The sequence below is a fragment of the Tachypleus tridentatus genome, chromosome 11 (genome assembly GCF_004210375.1).
Source record: "Tachypleus tridentatus isolate NWPU-2018 chromosome 11, ASM421037v1, whole genome shotgun sequence".
In the NCBI taxonomy this organism is placed as follows: Eukaryota; Metazoa; Arthropoda; class Merostomata; order Xiphosura; family Limulidae; genus Tachypleus; species Tachypleus tridentatus.
The window spans coordinates 6,597,213-6,615,323 of NC_134835.1; the positions used below are offsets into that span (position 1 = coordinate 6,597,213).

At 31.3% G+C, this 18,111-nt stretch overlaps 1 protein-coding gene across 2 annotated transcripts in view; it reads left to right on the forward strand.

Moving 5' to 3' along the window:
* Positions 1 to 18,111, forward strand: part of PIG-U (phosphatidylinositol glycan anchor biosynthesis class U) — a 38,845-nt gene extending 20,734 nt beyond the window's left edge. Inside the window, exons 7-12 of one of the 2 annotated variants that reach the window (XM_076466188.1) lie at positions 1,581 to 1,678; positions 11,191 to 11,330; positions 12,530 to 12,673; positions 13,284 to 13,408; positions 14,974 to 15,116; positions 16,524 to 18,111. In XM_076466188.1, the coding sequence (XP_076322303.1) occupies positions 1,581 to 1,678; positions 11,191 to 11,330; positions 12,530 to 12,673; positions 13,284 to 13,408; positions 14,974 to 15,116; positions 16,524 to 16,634 (761 nt within the window). In that variant the 3' untranslated portion in view covers positions 16,635 to 18,111. The remainder of the gene's footprint in view (positions 1 to 1,580; positions 1,679 to 11,190; positions 11,331 to 12,529; positions 12,674 to 13,283; positions 13,409 to 14,973; positions 15,117 to 16,523) is intronic. The other variant, XM_076466189.1, reaches the window with a different exon arrangement.

Here is an 18,111-nt window from a genome sequence, read left to right on the forward strand (position 1 = left end):
TCATCCATCCATAACATCCTTTTCCAATCATCATTATCAGTCCAATTTTTGTTCATTTTTGCAAATTTCCATCTCTTGACAACAGTTGAAGTAAAGGTTTTTTAACTGATACTCAACCAAATAATATATTCTAGTTTATTCTTCTTGATACTGTAGATCTGGACACTTTTCTGTCATTTGGTGCATGGTCATTTATCTTGCTTGAGATCAGTGACTTCTGTCCCAAAGGCTACATCAACAAAGAAACTTAACTACAGTATCCTTGAGTTCAAGTGTTCTGTCTCTTTGTTTCCTATTTTGAAATTTGCCTGTCTCTGTCTCACAATCTGTGGTGTAATTGACAGTGTTTGAAGAGCATTTCAGGTCTTCAGTAATTTATCAGAGTCCAATCAGCATCACATAAAACGTTTTTGTGAACTCTGCTTTCCTTACAACTCTATGTTTTTGGGTTGTGGGATAACAAAAAAACTTGAATAAAAACAGTGTTTGTCACTATATAAACTTTATTTGTAGATTGCTATTAAATTAATATCTTCTAGCATATACCAATACCACATGCTAGCTTCTCTCTACATGAAAGTTATTTCAGATCTTAAATTTGACCAGTATGTTTATACAAGCATAACTCTTATGATATGCCTTTGGTACAGGTATGTTGGATTTCTGAAAGAATAACAAGTATTCTTACCCTGGCTTATTTGATTGTCAACATGGATCAGTGAAACATTACCATAATGTTGAAATTTACATTTTCTAATGGCATGGAGGAAGAGTTCAACCCATAAAATGGAAAAACAAATGACAAAATATTCTCTTGTACTAACACTTGTTTACATACTGCATTTTTTGGAACTTTAAACTGTGTCATATGATTAAAAATTAAAACTATACAAAATAAATCTTTTCTCTTACATCACATAATGCTAGAGCCCATTTGTAAATTCAATTTTTATTAATAAGTATTTTTAAATGCTTCACTTGTGTATTATGGCTCATATGAGCTGATATTTATCTAGATGATGGTAAAATAATCTGCTGATATCTTTGGTAGATTGTGTGATATGCTTGCTTCCTCCATTGTCTGACTCTTTCCTCCTGATCATTATAAAGGTTTAACACCAATGAAAGTACACAGTCAATGATACCATAAGCTGTTCCCCTTCACATGTTTGTTATTCCTTTGGTGGCATGAATTGATGCTAGTGTATCATTTATAGTGACTAATGAAAATGAAGATTGTGATTTATCAATGTTGAAATATCTTGATGTGACCCAAAGCCACTGTTAAAAAGAACTGTTGAAGATTGTTCCCTCAATAAATTTTAAACCTTGCACAACATCTGGATTTTATGTACTTGTATTGCAACATCATGTATTCTTATTTGATGTATTCAAATAGTTATAGTATGTATTCTTATTTGATGTATACAAATAGTGGTATTATATATTCTTATTTGACATATTCAGACAGTGATACTATGTATTCTTTTTTTCATGTATTCAGGTTGTGACATTATGTATTTTTTATTTGATGTATTCAAGTAGTGACACTGTGTATTTGATTTTGCTTTCTATTCTAGGCTTTTCAACAATAACAGCAGTAATTTTGGCATTAGCCACTTACCAATCCTTTTATCCTGTGATGTTACTTGTGCCAACTTTTATTAGCACTTTTGAGGTAAAGTATGACTTGTTCATCAGAATAAGCATGTTTTTGTCTTATAGAATTATTAATAAAATAGGAATGGTTCTCTGACAAGACCCAAAACCCAAGTACCTTACAATTGTGCACTGTTTGAAAGCTTTGAATCTTGTTTGAAAACCATTACAACTTTTGTATGTGATTCTGTGTACTAACGTCTTAATCAGAGTTAATAAAGTAGAATATTTTCATTTCCTTAATGGTATTTGATTCTGCTGAAATCTGTAGAAGAGTTTTGTTTGTTTGAAAGCAGAGCCACATTTGACTGTCTACTGAAGGCAATCAAGCCCTGGATTTTAGTGCTATGAGTCTAAACTTACTGCTAACCCACTGGTGGATGTCTATAGAGTAGAGGTTGTGTTGTGTGTGATTACTGGTAGACAATATCAGTTAAAAGTTTGATTCCAACTTGTGAACACTTAAACTTTTTTATAAAGATTACAAAAGAAAAATGCTCTCTTGTTACTTATTCTGTCAATACTGCAATATCAGGCAAAAGAAGTTTGCTTTGTAACTCAAAAAATTAATAATTAGTGGGTTCTGCTCTAATGTTAACTATATGAAGACAGTAATCAGGCATGGATATTTCATGTATTTTGAGACTTTACACTAATACCTTCCATGCTATTTCTTAAAGTTGCCTTATCTTTCATTACAGTACTCCTCTTTGCATCTCAAAATGGCTTTTATGGATATTAACACTTTTATTGATAAGCAGGTTGAAACGTTGTTCTCTGCTTATCTAAAAGTTAATACCCATACCAGCCATTCTGAAATACAGTTTTATTTCAAGTGTTTCGTGTCATCAAGAAATTCTCTTATTTCTTTTTTGGAAGCCATTTACTTAGCAGAGCTTAAGGTATGTACTGAGATTCAAAGTAGTCATAACACATCATCTAACGGGTATTGTGGGATGTACCAAGATGTAGTACAAATCCTTTATCACAAGGACTCTATCTTCAGCTTCTGGAGTGGAAATCATACACATGTAATTGTATACTGATATGAGACTTCATTGTTCTGCTAACATGCACATGGGTCAACTTACCATGTTCATGTCTCTGCCAAAAAAACTATAACTTTTCAGAAAAAGTAGATTTTTATGTCATTTCATAACACTTTAACCCCACTTGTTATCCAAGTTTTGTAAAGTTTAAATGCTTGATGAGCTTTGTGTATGATTTATTACATTTTTTAACTCTCTTTTCCACTTGGATCATTTAATTGCATCCACTTCTAATATTTGTTTCAGTAAAATGATGAAACTCTATAACCAGAGCACTTTTGAAAGGTGGACCTTGGTTCTTTACCAGTTAAACTGGGAATGATGGTGTAACTGAATGTGTGTGTGTGTGTGTATAAAGGCAATTTAGTGACATTGTGAAGGTCACCTAAACTACCAAGAATTGGTTTTATATATTTTTCAGTGTACTATTGTAAGTGTATTTTATATCTGATGCAACACACCTGGTAACAAGAGTATTATATAAAAAAAAATGTTAGAGACTTTTGCATTAGAAATGGTCAAGAGAGACTATAATTAGTTGTTAAAGTATAATAAGGGTGACACATGGAGACTGACTGAAAAAGAAATGTTAAGCTTACCAATTTCTAAAAATAGACAATGAAAGTTATGACAGATATATGGTAAGTATTAGAAAAACCTTTTTTTCTGACAAGCACAACCAAAGAAACTTTCAAATTGATAAATAAATAACTTATGGAACACATGATGTTTTTTACTTTATACAATGCAAAAATTGCAATTACCAGTATAAGAGACATACCCAAACAGATTTTAGAGAATGTTTCAACAACCATGAGCCTTCTATTAACTCTTCCACATGGGCTTGGTCAGTTTGGCCTACCACATAACCTTTTTGTATCCATATAGAGCAGTGGTTCCCAAACTTTTTCCATCTTCAGCTCCCTTCACCTTCAGACCACATCCCCAGTGCTCTCCCCTCCCACTCCACACCCACAATATAATATTATCTTCATTGCACCAGTATAAGACTTCTACTAAGTCTATCTGCAAATCTACACAGTGGCAATCATTATAATGGTAATGCAAGCTTATATATTTAAAAACTAAAGCTTAAATAAGTAAACTACTTTATTTAAGACCATTGAAGAGTGCATTGGTAACTGCACTGTTCTGTAACATTTTAATGAGATGGATGAGCTTGATGCATTGATACAAGTTTCTTCACATCAGGCTGCAAGGTATAAAGAAGCCTGAGATCCCTGCATTCAGTAATTTGCAGTCTGTTTCTTTGTTTGGAAAGAAGCAGGGCTACTGTATTGAAGCTGTGCTTTACTAAATACAATATCAGGAGGACAATTAAGTACAGCTTGACTTCATTCCACAGTACAGAGTAGCATTCAGTAATTTCTTTCTGTAACCAAAACACTTGATATGATATTTTGAACTTTGGCCTGAGCTCAATGTCGTTTTGTAATGAGATCAGTTCTTCCTCCACTCTTCCTGTTGATATCAAGGAATGGATTGATCACCTAGTCTGGTATTTGGAGCAAAAGATGATCCTGAAATCTTTCAGACGTGTCTCTGTACAGTTCCTCCTGCTTGAAGATCGTCATCTGGTATTCTCTTCTTCTCTTCCACTTCGGAGAGACTTTGTAACTGGAAGAGCTCACGGTGGCCTATGTTATGCTTGAATAAGAGTAACTTGGACTAAAACGTGGAAATGACTGATTTTACTTTTATAAGGTTCACGTCATTTCCTTGGAGTTGCAAATTGACTTCATTAAACTGTGTGAATATGTCTGACTAGTAATCAATGTTATGTTTGGTGTTTTTGTGTTCCTCATTGAGAGAAACGTTAGAATTGTGAAAGAATTCTACCTGTTTCAAAAAAAGTGAGTAGTAAGTCTCAGGCAATTTCCCATCAACAGCCACCTGACTTCTGTGTGTAGCAAGAAATATTCAAAATCTTCATCATTCTTAGTGTAGAGCTATTAAAACAGTCTGGCATTGAGAGCATGTGCTTTGATTTTATTTATCACTGTAATAACAGTTCTTAATGATTTGTGAAGCCAATCACTTTGGTTCTTTGTGACCAGATGTTGCCTGTGAATTACACAATTGACTGTAAACACACCAGGCACAGCATTTTTCACAAAAGTGCTGAAGCCATTGATAAAGACCTGCCATTGATGATGCCCTGTCAGTTGCACAAGCAAGAATGTTAGTTAGTGGGAATTCTTTATCTTTATAAAATTGTTCAACAACATGAAAGATTGGCTTCCCCTTTATATCTATTCCTAGTTGTCTCACAAAAAGTAGCCCTTGATTCGAACTTTCATTTTTGATGAAGCAAACATAAGCAAAAGGCATAGATTCGTTGCCTGGTAGAGAAGACTCATACAGCTGTAAAGCAAGTTCTGTTATTCTAAGTATGTTGCACAATGCATCTTCAATGTTTTCAGCCATCTTATCCAACCTTACCACTGAGAGGTATAGATTTAATAATTTGCTCAGGGGATCTATGTAAAATGGTACTCAGAACCTCTCTTACTGCAGGCAGAATCAGTTTTTCCCAAATTGTATTAGGCTTACCAGTTCTGGCTATTGACAATGAAGTGCCAGCAAACATATTTTGCAAGGTTTTCCGTTTCTGAAATTTTTCTCGCAGAGACTGAAAATAAGTTATGTTTTTGTCAGAGTGAATTTTTTGTCATATTCTTAATGAGCCTGGAGGGTACCATTGCTTCATTTTCTAACACAATAGGCACATTGACTGTTGTTCATTATTTGATGCTAGTATAAATCCATATCTGAGATAACCAACATTGTGTTGTCTACATTTCTGGAACAGAAAAAAGGTTTTAAATGTGCAGTACGAGAAAAGACAGGATAACCAGTGAAGAAAATACCAACATTTGAATGTCAAACGTGAAAAGACAGGATAACCAGTGAAGAAAATACCAACATTTGAGTGTCAAACTTTTTCTTTTGGCACTTCTCTTAAGTATTTGGTTTGGTTTAAAAGTTTTTGCTCACTATTCAGGTTGTGTTACTGACCAGAACAAAAAATGCATCATTCTCATGTGAAATATAGTCACACACTAATATCTTGTTCACTAAATCTCACTTGTTCAGTAGAGAAAAGGAGTAATAATTGTAAGATGACAAATTCACTTTCTGTGAGCCACCATAGATTTGTGAGGGTAAATGTGTAATACTTGTATTAGTTGGTAGTAGATTCACTTTCTGTGAGCCACCATAGATTTGTGAGGGGTAAATGTATAATACTTGTATTAGTTGGTAGTAGATTCACTTTCTGTGAGCCACCATAGATTTGTGAGAGGTAAATGTATAATACTTGTATTAGTTGGTAGTAGATTCACTTTCTGTGAGCCACCATAGATTTGTGAGGGGTAAATGTATAATACTCGTATTAGTTGGTAGTAGATTCACTTTCTGTGAGCCACCATAGATTTGTGAGGGGTAAATGTATAATACTTATATTAGTTGGTGGTAGATTCACTTTCTGTGAGCCATCATAGATTTGTGAGGGGTAAATGTATAATATTTATATTAGTTGGTAGTAGATTCACTTTCTGTGAGCCATCATAGATTTTTGAGGGGTAAATGTATAATATTTATATTAGTTGGTGGTAGATTCACTTTCTGTGAGCCATCATAGATTTGTGAGGGGTAAATGTATAATATTTATATTAGTTGGTAGTAGATTCACTTTCTGTGAGCCACCATAGATTTGTGAGGGGTAAATGTGTAATACTTGTATTAGTTGGTAGTAGATTCACTTTCTGTGTGCCACCATAGATTTGTGAGGGGTAAATGTATAATACTCGTATTAGTTGGTGGTAGATTCACTTTCTGTGAGCCACCATAGATTTGTGAGGGGTAAATGTATAATATTTATATTAGTTGGTAGTAGATTCACTTTCTGTGAGCCATCAGGGGTAAATGTATAATATTTATATTAGTTGGTGTAGATTCACTTTCTGTGGCCACCATAAATGTGATAAATGTATATATTTATATTAGTTGGTAGTAGATTCACTTTCTGTGAGCCACCATAGATTTGTGAGGGGTAAATGTATAATATTTATATTAGTTGGTAGTAGATTCACTTTCTGTGAGCCACCATAGATTTGTGAGGGGTAAATGTATAATACTTGTATTAGTTGGTGGTAGATTCACTTTCTGTGTGCCACCATAGATTTGTGAGGGGTAAATGTATAATACTTATATTAGTTGGTGGTAGATTCACTTTCTGTGAGCCATCATAGATTTGTGAGGGGTAAATGTATAATATTTATATTAGTTGGTAGTAGATTCACTTTCTGTGAGCCACCATAGATTTGTGAGGGGTAAATGTATAATATTTATATTAGTTGGTGGTAGATTCACTTTCTGTGAGCCACCATAGATTTGTGAGGGGTAAATGTATAATACTTGTATTAGTTGGTAGTAGATTCACTTTCTGTGAGCCACCATAGATTTGTGAGGGGTAAATGTATAATACTTGTATTAGTTGGTAGTAGATTCACTTTCTGTGAGCCACCATAGATTTGTGAGAGGTAAATGTATAATACTTGTATTAGTTGGTAGTAGATTCACTTTCTGTGTGCCACCATAGATTTGTGAGGGGTAAATGTATAATACTTGTATTAGTTGGTAGTAGATTCACTTTCTGTGAGCCACCATAGATTTGTGAGGGGTAAATGTATAATACTTATATTAGTTGGTAGTAGATTCACTTTCTGTGAGCCATCATAGATTTGTGAGGGGTAAATGTATAATATTTATATTAGTTGGTAGTAGATTCACTTTCTGTGAGCCATCATAGATTTTTGAGGGGTAAATGTATAATATTTATATTAGTTGGTGGTAGATTCACTTTCTGTGAGCCATCATAGATTTGTGAGGGGTAAATGTTTAATACTTATATTAGTTGGTAGTAGAATATAATTGTGTTTTTATTCCTTGTTTAGTCTAAACTACATTTCAGGAGCAATTTTCTATTTAAAACATATTCATAGCATTATTTAAAAAGTAAAACATTTTAGCTTGAAATAGTTTTATCAACAGTATTTTCTTATCAAGAGTGGCATGAAACAAAGAACAGACATTAAATTTTATGTTTCCAACTAATACGGATTTTATTTTCTGTCCCATTTTTTGATTTCATAAAGTTTGGATAAAGTATCCCTTTTTCATATCTGTATTTCCTAAAATATTCTATATTGATAACAAAAAATTGCTTTTTCATGCAATTTTGGTACACAAACAAGTGGATTTTGTTTTACCCAGGCATGCATATGTTGACTTGCATTATGTTTGTTGGTGTGAGTAATGTGTGTAGGAGCTAATTTACACAAGGACTTGAGCATAATCCTCAAGTGGATGGGGAAACCTTATTTTTTAATTACTTAATTTTGATATGGTTGATAAAAAAAATTCACTTTTTATACATCTTTTTACAAATAAAAATCTTAAAGCTATAAACATTTTGATTCAGAGACACATCTGAATATGTAAGTGACAAAACATACGTAGGCCTAACGCTTAAGTAAAACTGATGACACTGTCTTTGTTGGAAGGGGGAAAATTATTGTTTAATATTGTGTTTTCACTTACGTACAATTGTATGGTTTATAAAAAACAAAAAAATATACATTTCTATTTAGATATGGAAACAATTATACTGCTTATTTACATAAAAGATGAAAAATCTGACCAGATTATTTCCAATACAGCCATAAAATGGCAACAGGAAAAGTAGTTTAAATTTATGTGGTTACTTACATTGAAGCTTGGACACGACCACTCTATGTGAAATATGAAAATACTTTAGATAGAATTATGTAACTTGTATATTTCTCTTTTAACAAATAAAGTGGTTTAGTTACGTCACGCCACACAACAGTCGTGCTGGCAAAGGTACACCTTTTCACGCTACGCCACACAAAATTACCCTCCATTTCTTTCTAGAATGACTTTGAGTGTGTTGTGAAAATACATTTATTTTAATTTATAATGCGATCAGTCCCACTATTCATTGGTAAGAGAGTAGCCCAAGAGTTAGCAGTGGGTGGTGATGACTAGCTGCCTTTCCTCTAGTCTTACATTGCTAAATTAAGGACGGCTAGCGCAGATAGCCCTCGTGTAGCTATGCGCGAAATTCAAAACAAACTATAACCACCAAACCAAAAAAGTCTGAATAAATCTAAATTACCCTCCATTTCTTATTTTAGAATGACTTCAAGTGTGTTGTGAAAAAACATTAATTTATTTTAAGTAGCATTAAATTTGTGGACAGTATAATTAAATTTTATTATTTTATTGCCCTTTGAACTGTGTCTAATTACTATTAGAGCCATTAAGAGTTGTAAGTCACTTGGTGAACATGCAGCTCATATTGTGCTATCAAATGACATTAGCTATGAACTACTCTGAAATGCTCATATTGCATGCCTTGTGAAATATTTTTATAATATTATTATTGTTTATTTTATGTAATCTAACCTTAACTAATGTAAATAGATCTCTGTTGTGACATTTTAGTTTTAAAATAACATGTGAAGTGTAACATAAAAAAACAAGAAATAACGTACTTATCTGAGAATTCTTTTCTTTTTGCTCTTAACTTTTGATAAGTGAACTTTTCTTTGTTTAAACTAATGGTTATCTTAGTAAAAATAACATAGAGTAATAACATAGAAAGCAGACAATATCTCATAACTATCACAATTTTTCTGGCTTTCTAACTATTTGACAAGAACTTCTACAAAAGCATCCAAGCTGGCTGTTGTGAATTAGAATTGAAATTGACCATTCTCTGTTCAGAGCACAATGTTATACAGTACATCATTTTATAGATGAAACCTTGACTTTGTATTAGTCATTGGTAATACATAATTAAAATTAAGAGAGAACTGTTGAGAAATCCTGAAAGAGAGGATGAGGGGTCTGATTTTCTGATTGATAGCTCTGTAACCAAACGGATTTAAAGACTAAAAATTATGGTTTGTTTGAACAATGATGATTTTATTGTAAGTAATTAATTTTTAACTTTGTAGTTTCTGGAGGTGATGGGGAAATAAATTAGAGATGAGAGAATACTTTGAGAAACTGTGTCAAACTACAGGAAATTTGGAACTTTTTAAAAATATTACGTTATAAAATTAATAATACAGAAGTTATATACTGTTAAAATGAATTATTAGCAAATATTTTATGCTTTACTAATTGGTATAACATAAAATGTTTAAAAAAAGTTTTAATATAAGACTAAAATTTTGTGTCATGCACAGTAAACTATACCCTGGATGAGAGGATTAACACTAAAAATATTTCCCTGTTGCTCAATACTTCAAACAACCTGGTCATTCCGTTAACAATTTTATTCTCATTGGAATTTAAACCAGCTTTAAAACTAAAGCTTGAAAAAGATGAATAAAAAGCTTATTGGATTGCTAATTTAAATATTCTTTAACCTTATGGAATAAATCTAGAACCTGGGATCTGTGATCTCCAGTCATTGGTTTGTTCATTGCCAGAAAATCTTTTTTATGTATTTATTTGTTTCATGTAGTGTGTATTCTCAGTGTTTACTCGTACTTACTATTTACTTGTGTTAATGTTCCATGCTTGTGTTTATAAATTGATCTGTTTAACATTTCTTTTTTCAGTCAGTCTCCATGTGTTACCTTAATTGCACATTAACAACACTTAAGTACAGTTTTTCTTGGCCAGTTCTAAAGCAAAATATCTCTAACACCTTTTTACATAATTCTCTTGTTACCAGCTGTGTTGCACCAGAATTTAGACCAATTTATAACAGTACACTGAAAAATATACAAAGCCCAGGTGACCTTCATAACATCACTCAACTCCCTTTATGTATCATTCATTTGGTCACCCACCTTTCAAAAGCATGGGTTTTATCATAGAGTTTTATCATTCTGTTTAAAACAACATGAACCTACATGTTTTTCTGGCATCATGTGTTTTACAGCAAGTCGAGAGAAATGATTTAAGATAAACCTTAATCATGAAAATGTGTGCCATTTGCACTCAGTATGCTTTTAATAGTGCCCAATAATTGATGTGCAGTTATCTACCTATTAATAAAGTGTATAATCGTTTTTTGTTTTTTTTATAAATATAATTCTGTTTATGGATGTAACATAGAATATCATGGCACGAGATAATTAATTTAATGTTTTACCAACAGTTCTTGGAGGCTGTGTTAACAAAATTAGCTTATTTTTTGTTTTTCTAGATGAAATCAGTCTTATGATAGTACTGTACTTGTGTGTGCCAAATGTAAAACACCATATTTCACTGCAGACAAATAAAGTAACATTATAAAGTACATTTTATTGACTGCTTATTAATATACCAATAGCTTGTACTGTGATAGTTTTCAAAAAATTATTTGTTTTTACTGAAACATTTACTTAATGATATCCATCTGGAATTGTTTCTGTAGAGGAAGAAGACAACTAAAGAAAGAATTTCTGTAGCACTACTTATATTGGTTGTTTTTGTGAGTACTCTTACATCCTTGTTAATCATCTCATTCAAGGTTGTGGGATCATGGGACTTCTTGTGGTCTACTTATGGAACCATGTAAGTTGATTAATCACTAAAAAGCTTCCAATGCTGTTTCTTTTTCATGTTTATCATTCCCAATATATTAATGCTGTTTTAATTACAAAATTTCTAAATCTATTTTAACCATACATCGACAGTTGATAAAGATTGATCAATTTTTCAAAAGTATCAAGAAGAACATCAGACAAAGTAGCAAGTGTAACATTGTTAGTTGAGATTTGAGTACAATTTAAATGTTTCAAAACTTTAAAGTGTTAAAGCAGCAAGGAATTTTGTTTCATTATTTTAGAATCTTTGAGTTGATCAATATTCTAGTTAAAAAGTGAGGAAAACATTATTTGTAACAATCAGTAGTAACTTGTAGATCACAGGCTTTGGAATTCTTAGAGACAAAAATGCTATTTATATGTATATGCTGTAACTGAAATATAAGGTTTTTACATCTCACACAAATTATTTTTCTCTTAATTTTCAGATTGTTGTAATTGGTAGAATACTCATGTATATTCTTTACGCTATTCAGTTCAGTAAAATAGTGGAATTTGATAATTGATTAATGAGTAGACTCATTATTTCATTACATTCAACTAACTTGTTATCCTCAGTTGAATAGTTGTAATAATTGGTTGGTTGGTTTGTTGTTGTTGAGGGGCACAAAGATGGAATGCGTATGCTGTGCTCACCGCAGGTTTTGAAACCTGATTTTTAAAGTTTTGACCCTACAGATTAAATAATTAGAAAAACTAACTTCAGTTATTTTAAGTTGTGGCACTAATTGAGTAAGTTGAGCAATCTCTATTTAATTGAAAATAATAATATGAAATGATATTGTGAAAACCTCAGTTACTTATTAGGTAGAACAATTAAAAATAAGAGTAATTACAGATATTAAGTTCGTTTAATTCATTACTTTAGGTAATACTAGAGAATGAGATATATTTTTACAGGTAATCAAGTTAATTCCCTAGCTCTGTTCAACAGTTTCTACATTTATTATTGTTATTTAAGGACTTAACTTTTACAAGGGTGAAGCAGTAGTCTGGTTAGTATATATTTTTGTAAACAGTGATCTGTATAACACTTTTTATACAATAAACTTTTAAATCATTGTTTAACCAAGGTATCTACTTCGTGTGTGTGTTATCTTCAAAACTTTTGTGTCATTAAGTTCATAAAATTTATTTACTTTATTGTATTTTTGTTTTCCCTACCAGTGTATCAGTTCCAGATCTTACTCCTAATGTTGGACTTTTCTGGTATTTTTTCACTGAGATGTTTGACCACTTCCGCATTTTCTTTCTGTGGACTTTCCAGATAAATGCATTTATCTATACACTACCTTTATCAGTCAGGTTAAGGTAAGGTAATAAAAGATGTTATATGTATATACACATATATAAATTAATTAGGTGTTTTAGATTTTTTTCACCGAAAGTATTTTTATATGATAGTTAGTGCAGTATGAAGGATGTTTTAATCATATACTTTTCTTATTAATCAAACAAGACAAGATATAACTACCTATGCCTTTTACAATTAACTTTTTTAGTAATTTTTACTGTTCACCTTTTTGATATTAAAACTAAGACAAGTTTTAACATTCCTTTTTAATATTATTGCTTGCATTAATTTTTATTCCCTTATCTTTAAGTTTAATCTTGGTTTTAACTCTTTTCTTCCACAACAGCCAAGGTAAATTCTGACTTTTTTTAATCACAATAGAACAAAATGCAATAATTCCCATTGTACAGGTATAATTTCAATATAACATGATATACTCTAATACCATATAATTTTGTAACATGCAAAGTTTTTTAGCCTTAAATCTTAATGAATTGAATAATTTTCAGGAGCATGAAAGCTAGTGAAAAATTAATTAATTACAGTTCTTGTTGAATATTACCACTCTGAAAAACATACTGGTTAACTTCAAGAATTAGAAAGCACAGAACTGTTTTGTTTTTTCAGGAAAGAATATACATTACTTGTTGTTATTCTGCTGGCCTTGACAGCTGTGTTCAAATCTTATCCCAGTGTTGCAGATACAGCATTGTATTTGTCACTACTACCTTTGTGGAAACATCTGTTTCCTTGTGAGTACTAATTAATTTACTTTTATTTTGGTTGTATGCTATAGTTTAAATTTATGACTACTTATCTGTATATGGATTTAATATTAGACAGTAATCAAATGCATTTTGATTACTTTCATATAGCAAGAATTATAGAGGTGTCCATCTTAAATATTCATCACATAACATAGCTCTGAACCTCTATGTGTCTGCTTATGAAAGTAGGTGAAACTTTTGGTCGTCGCAAAAAAATTAATTTTTATTTTTAGTGTTAACAGGAGCATAACATTATATTTCTTTGGCCTTAGACGTTTGTAATCCTCTTGTAATTTACATGTATAGGTTACAGAAAAACGACACACAATATAATGTTTTTAATTGTTTTACTCCAAGACTAAAAATAGAATAGGTAAGACTTAACATCCAGATATCACACTAGGTAAAACATAACATCCTTGCATCACAGTAGGTAAGATCTAACAACCAGACATAACAATAGGTAAAAAACTAACATCCACACATAACAATGAATAAAAAACTAACATCCGCACATCACAATGAATAAAAAACTAACATTCACACATCACAATGAATAAAAAACTAACATGCACACATCACAATGAATAAAAAACTAACATGCACACATCACAATGAATAAAAAACTAACATGCACACATCACAATGAATAAAAAACTAACATTCACACATCACAATGAATAAAAAACTAACATTCACACATCACAATGAATAAAAAACTAACATTCACACATCACAATGAATAAAAAACTAGCATCCACACATCACAATAAAAACATTCAAATAGAGTTTGGCTAAGAGTAATTTACTAGATGTTGAATTTTTTATGTTCTTCTGATACTGTTTAACTTTTTTTATGCAGCTTGATGTAGGAAATTAAAACTAAGGCTTTTCTTTAATATTGTTCAATTAATCTACAGGGTTTAATATAAATGTATATATCTTAATTCATACATAGTATTTACATAAAGCAGTTCTTTACCTATATCCAGAGAAAAAATGTAAAGTGCTTTGTTATCCCCAAAATAGGATATGTAAAGCACAGTTAGTTTACAGACAAATCAACTGCTGAATGTATCCATATGATACCCCGAATAAGAGATTTAAAAAAAAATTAAAAATGTATATTTGACACACACAAAGTGGTCAATAAAAAAGTAATTTGAGTTATTGATGACATGTCACTTGTTCAGTTATAATCTTATAAGTTTTCCTGTATTTTAATAATTTATATAAGCATTTGAATAACATCAGTGTTGCCTTTTAGTGTCTCTTCAGATAGGAGGAGATTAAAAGGAAAATGAAGAAACTTCAAAATTGTACTATTAGTGTTTTTACCTTATTTGAAAAAGTTTGTTAAATATGTCTTATATTGTATCTTAAACAATGTTTTTAGGATATTTTTATTGAATTTTGTTTTTTTTTAACATTGTATTGCATTGTTTCCATTTTTTATCAATGCTTACTGTACTGTCTATCTTCTCTTGGCTTTATGAGCCGAGTTATCCTTAAATATATCTTACAGTTGTTGTTTTTTCCTCCAAATAAAGATATGAGACAAACATTTATTGTGGGATGCATCATTTTGAGTTGTACTGTTCTGGCTCCAGTTCTGTGGTTCTTGTGGATTTATCCTGGAAGTGCTAATGCTAATTTTTACTTTGGGATTACATTAGCATACAACACTGCCCAAGTAAGAATAATGTTAAAGATAATTTTGATATTAACAATGATACATAGCCTGACTGTTTTGTTATCCTTGTTATTTTGTTAAGTAATATTTTATATACCAGTACTTCTTGGTTAAAGGAATGAAAAGTTAAATTTTGTTCTTCTTTTCTGTTTGGCCTGGCATGGCCAAGCGCGTAAGGCGTGCGACTCGTAATCCAAGGGTCTCGGGTTCGCACCCGCATCACGCTAAACATGCTCGCCCTCCCAGTCGTAGGGGCGTATAATGTGACAGTCAATCCCACTATTCGTTGGTAAAAGAGTAGCCCAAGAGTTGGTGGTGGGTGGTGATGACTAGCTGCCTTCCCTCTACTCTTACACTGCTAAATTAGGGACGGCTAGCACAGATAGCCCTTGAGTAGCTTTGTGCGAAATTACAAAACAAACAAACAAACTCTTTTCTGTTTAACACTGTTTGTGTTATAAGAGTTAAAAGCCAGATTTTATGGTATCCTACTCAGTTAAATGGAGAGAAAAACTTTGTTTCCAACATTCAGTCCAAGAAAGATAAAAGTTAATGTTTTTATTATATAACTGTAAATTATTATTATGAAAATATTCTTGATCTTAATGTCAGAGTTAAGGTGACTGATTTTTTTGTTATTTGTTGCTGTTTTTTACATAATTGTAATGTTTTTTCAGCAGTTTAGTTTGGGTATAGTTTTTATCATGTAAACTTGTACATCAAGGTTAGTCACTCATCTATGTGACTTACACCACAAACTTAAAGCACTCTGTATTGATGTAATTCAAGTAATTAACATTATTTCTGTCATCTGCTTGGCCTGAATTTGTCATAGTACATTGTCTCCCCTGATAGTGTGTCATTGAGTCTATGGTATATAACATGGCATTCTTTCTCCCAGCTACTTTGATCTGAATCTGTTTGTATTACTGTTGCATAATTTTTCTTATTTCATGATCTCAGAAAAACACACAGGTTCAAGAAAGCTTGATAGAAATGAAATAAAACCCTATAACTCAAATGCCTTTGAAAAGTAGACCTTTCTTCTTCAGGGGCAAACTGAAGCACTTGGGTTATAGGGTTTTTATTTCTGTTATCTCAGGTTGTCTAACTGGTTCTATGACATGTTAAATGTCATGCTCTTTCCTATCTACTGTTATCTAAACCAGTTTATAGTTCTGTTAACTGAAATTATTTTTATCGTAGATTGTCTTATTTCATCTATAGTAAATAACATGGCATTTGTTCTCCAATCTCCTGTAGTCTGAACCTAACAATAAAACATTGCAGTATATTTAATTCATTTCCTTATTTTTCTGTGTTGTTGTTATGTATTTAATTTATAGTGATATATATCATTACAGTGTTATTTATATCAATAAAGTTTTTTTTGTTTTTTTTTTTAAGATCTTCCTTATAACAGACCTTCTGTTTGCGTACATTAAGAGAGATTACATTTTACATCATGGAAAGAAAACCGAAGTTGATGGAAAGCCTGTACAGCTGGAACTTCGATGAGTCATTATAGTTAATTATTCTCTTGTGTTAACTTAAAGCTGAATGTTAGTACATTAGTTACATGTATTGTGTGTGTTTTTGACCATGATTCATTCCATTACTACTGGGTATTGAATAAAAGTACTTTAGCTGTTGTTTATGTAAAGAAACATTTTGCTTGTTCATTGTGTTCAGTTTTGTTTTTGTAAAATGTTCACAAAGCTTTAGATTTCACTTGTTCTTAAAATTTTGCATTCTTAATTGAGCGATGTAACTCAGTTTAATTTACTTACAGATATTTGATTCAGTGTCAAACCATCTAGTAGTTTTATCATAAACAGTTTAATCATAACTTTCCTCTTTATTCAGTATAATAAGTTTCAAGTCTCGCTTTTGCTTGTCTTGTACTCTCATATGTATTGCCTTTTTATTCTGTATAAAACTATTAATATTTGATACAATTGCTGTATCTATGATTTTCTATATATTAAATTTAAAAAGTTTAAAATGTAGTGTGTGAGGCCTGTCCTTTCAATTAGAAGAGTGTAGCTAGTTTACATAACTCATGTATAACTCACTTTTCAGATGACATTCCTCCATTTTGTGAGCCTTTGATCCAGTCCACATTGGGTTTAGTCTTCAATAGTGTTTCAAATGTTTATTTTAATAATGTCAGGTAATTAAGTAGTCCACCTCTTGCTACAGGTATGTTTATATTGAGTAGATATCTGTAGAACACTTTCAGTGCTTAAAGAAATGCATGTTCAACTTGCCAGTGTTCCAGATCAAAGTTCGATGTCATGAATAATAAGAAATAGTTTTTTTTCAACATGAGATCTTCAAAAGTTGACTAGAAATTTTGAGCTAACTGTAGTGGTTTTTCTTTATACTATTACTTATAGTAAAGGTTGGTCCTTTTTTTTGTGTTTTCTGAAAATTTGATGTTTACAACTTTTCATAATTCTGTTTTGAGGAAAACATTTTGTTTATATATAATTTATATTATCATGAGCATTCTAGGACACCCTATATTCTCACTACATGTTACAATATTAATAATGTATTTTCTGTACAGTACTTTCAGTTATGTATCCATTTGTCTCTTACATTGCAGCTTAACATCATTGTATCTGTATGCATTTTATAATTCTGACATTTTGAGAGATTTCAATATGTTTTAAAAATATATTCATGATAAGTTCTCTCTCTCGTAATTTGTGATCATTTTAAGGAATTTTCCATTGTTGTTAATTAATAGTTGATAATGCTAAAATCCTGTCAGATATTTATACAATATACAAAGTACTTGAATAAATACTAGAAATTTAATCTACACTTAAATCTGGTATTTCTCTGTATGATCTGTTTTCACACTCTCCCAACTTTTAATTCAGCCCACCATTTAAAACAACTCTTTCCCTTTTATATCATTCATGAGGAGTGGGATTTTTCTAAGTATGATTTAAAACAACAAAATAAATAAAGTATTTGTATGTCA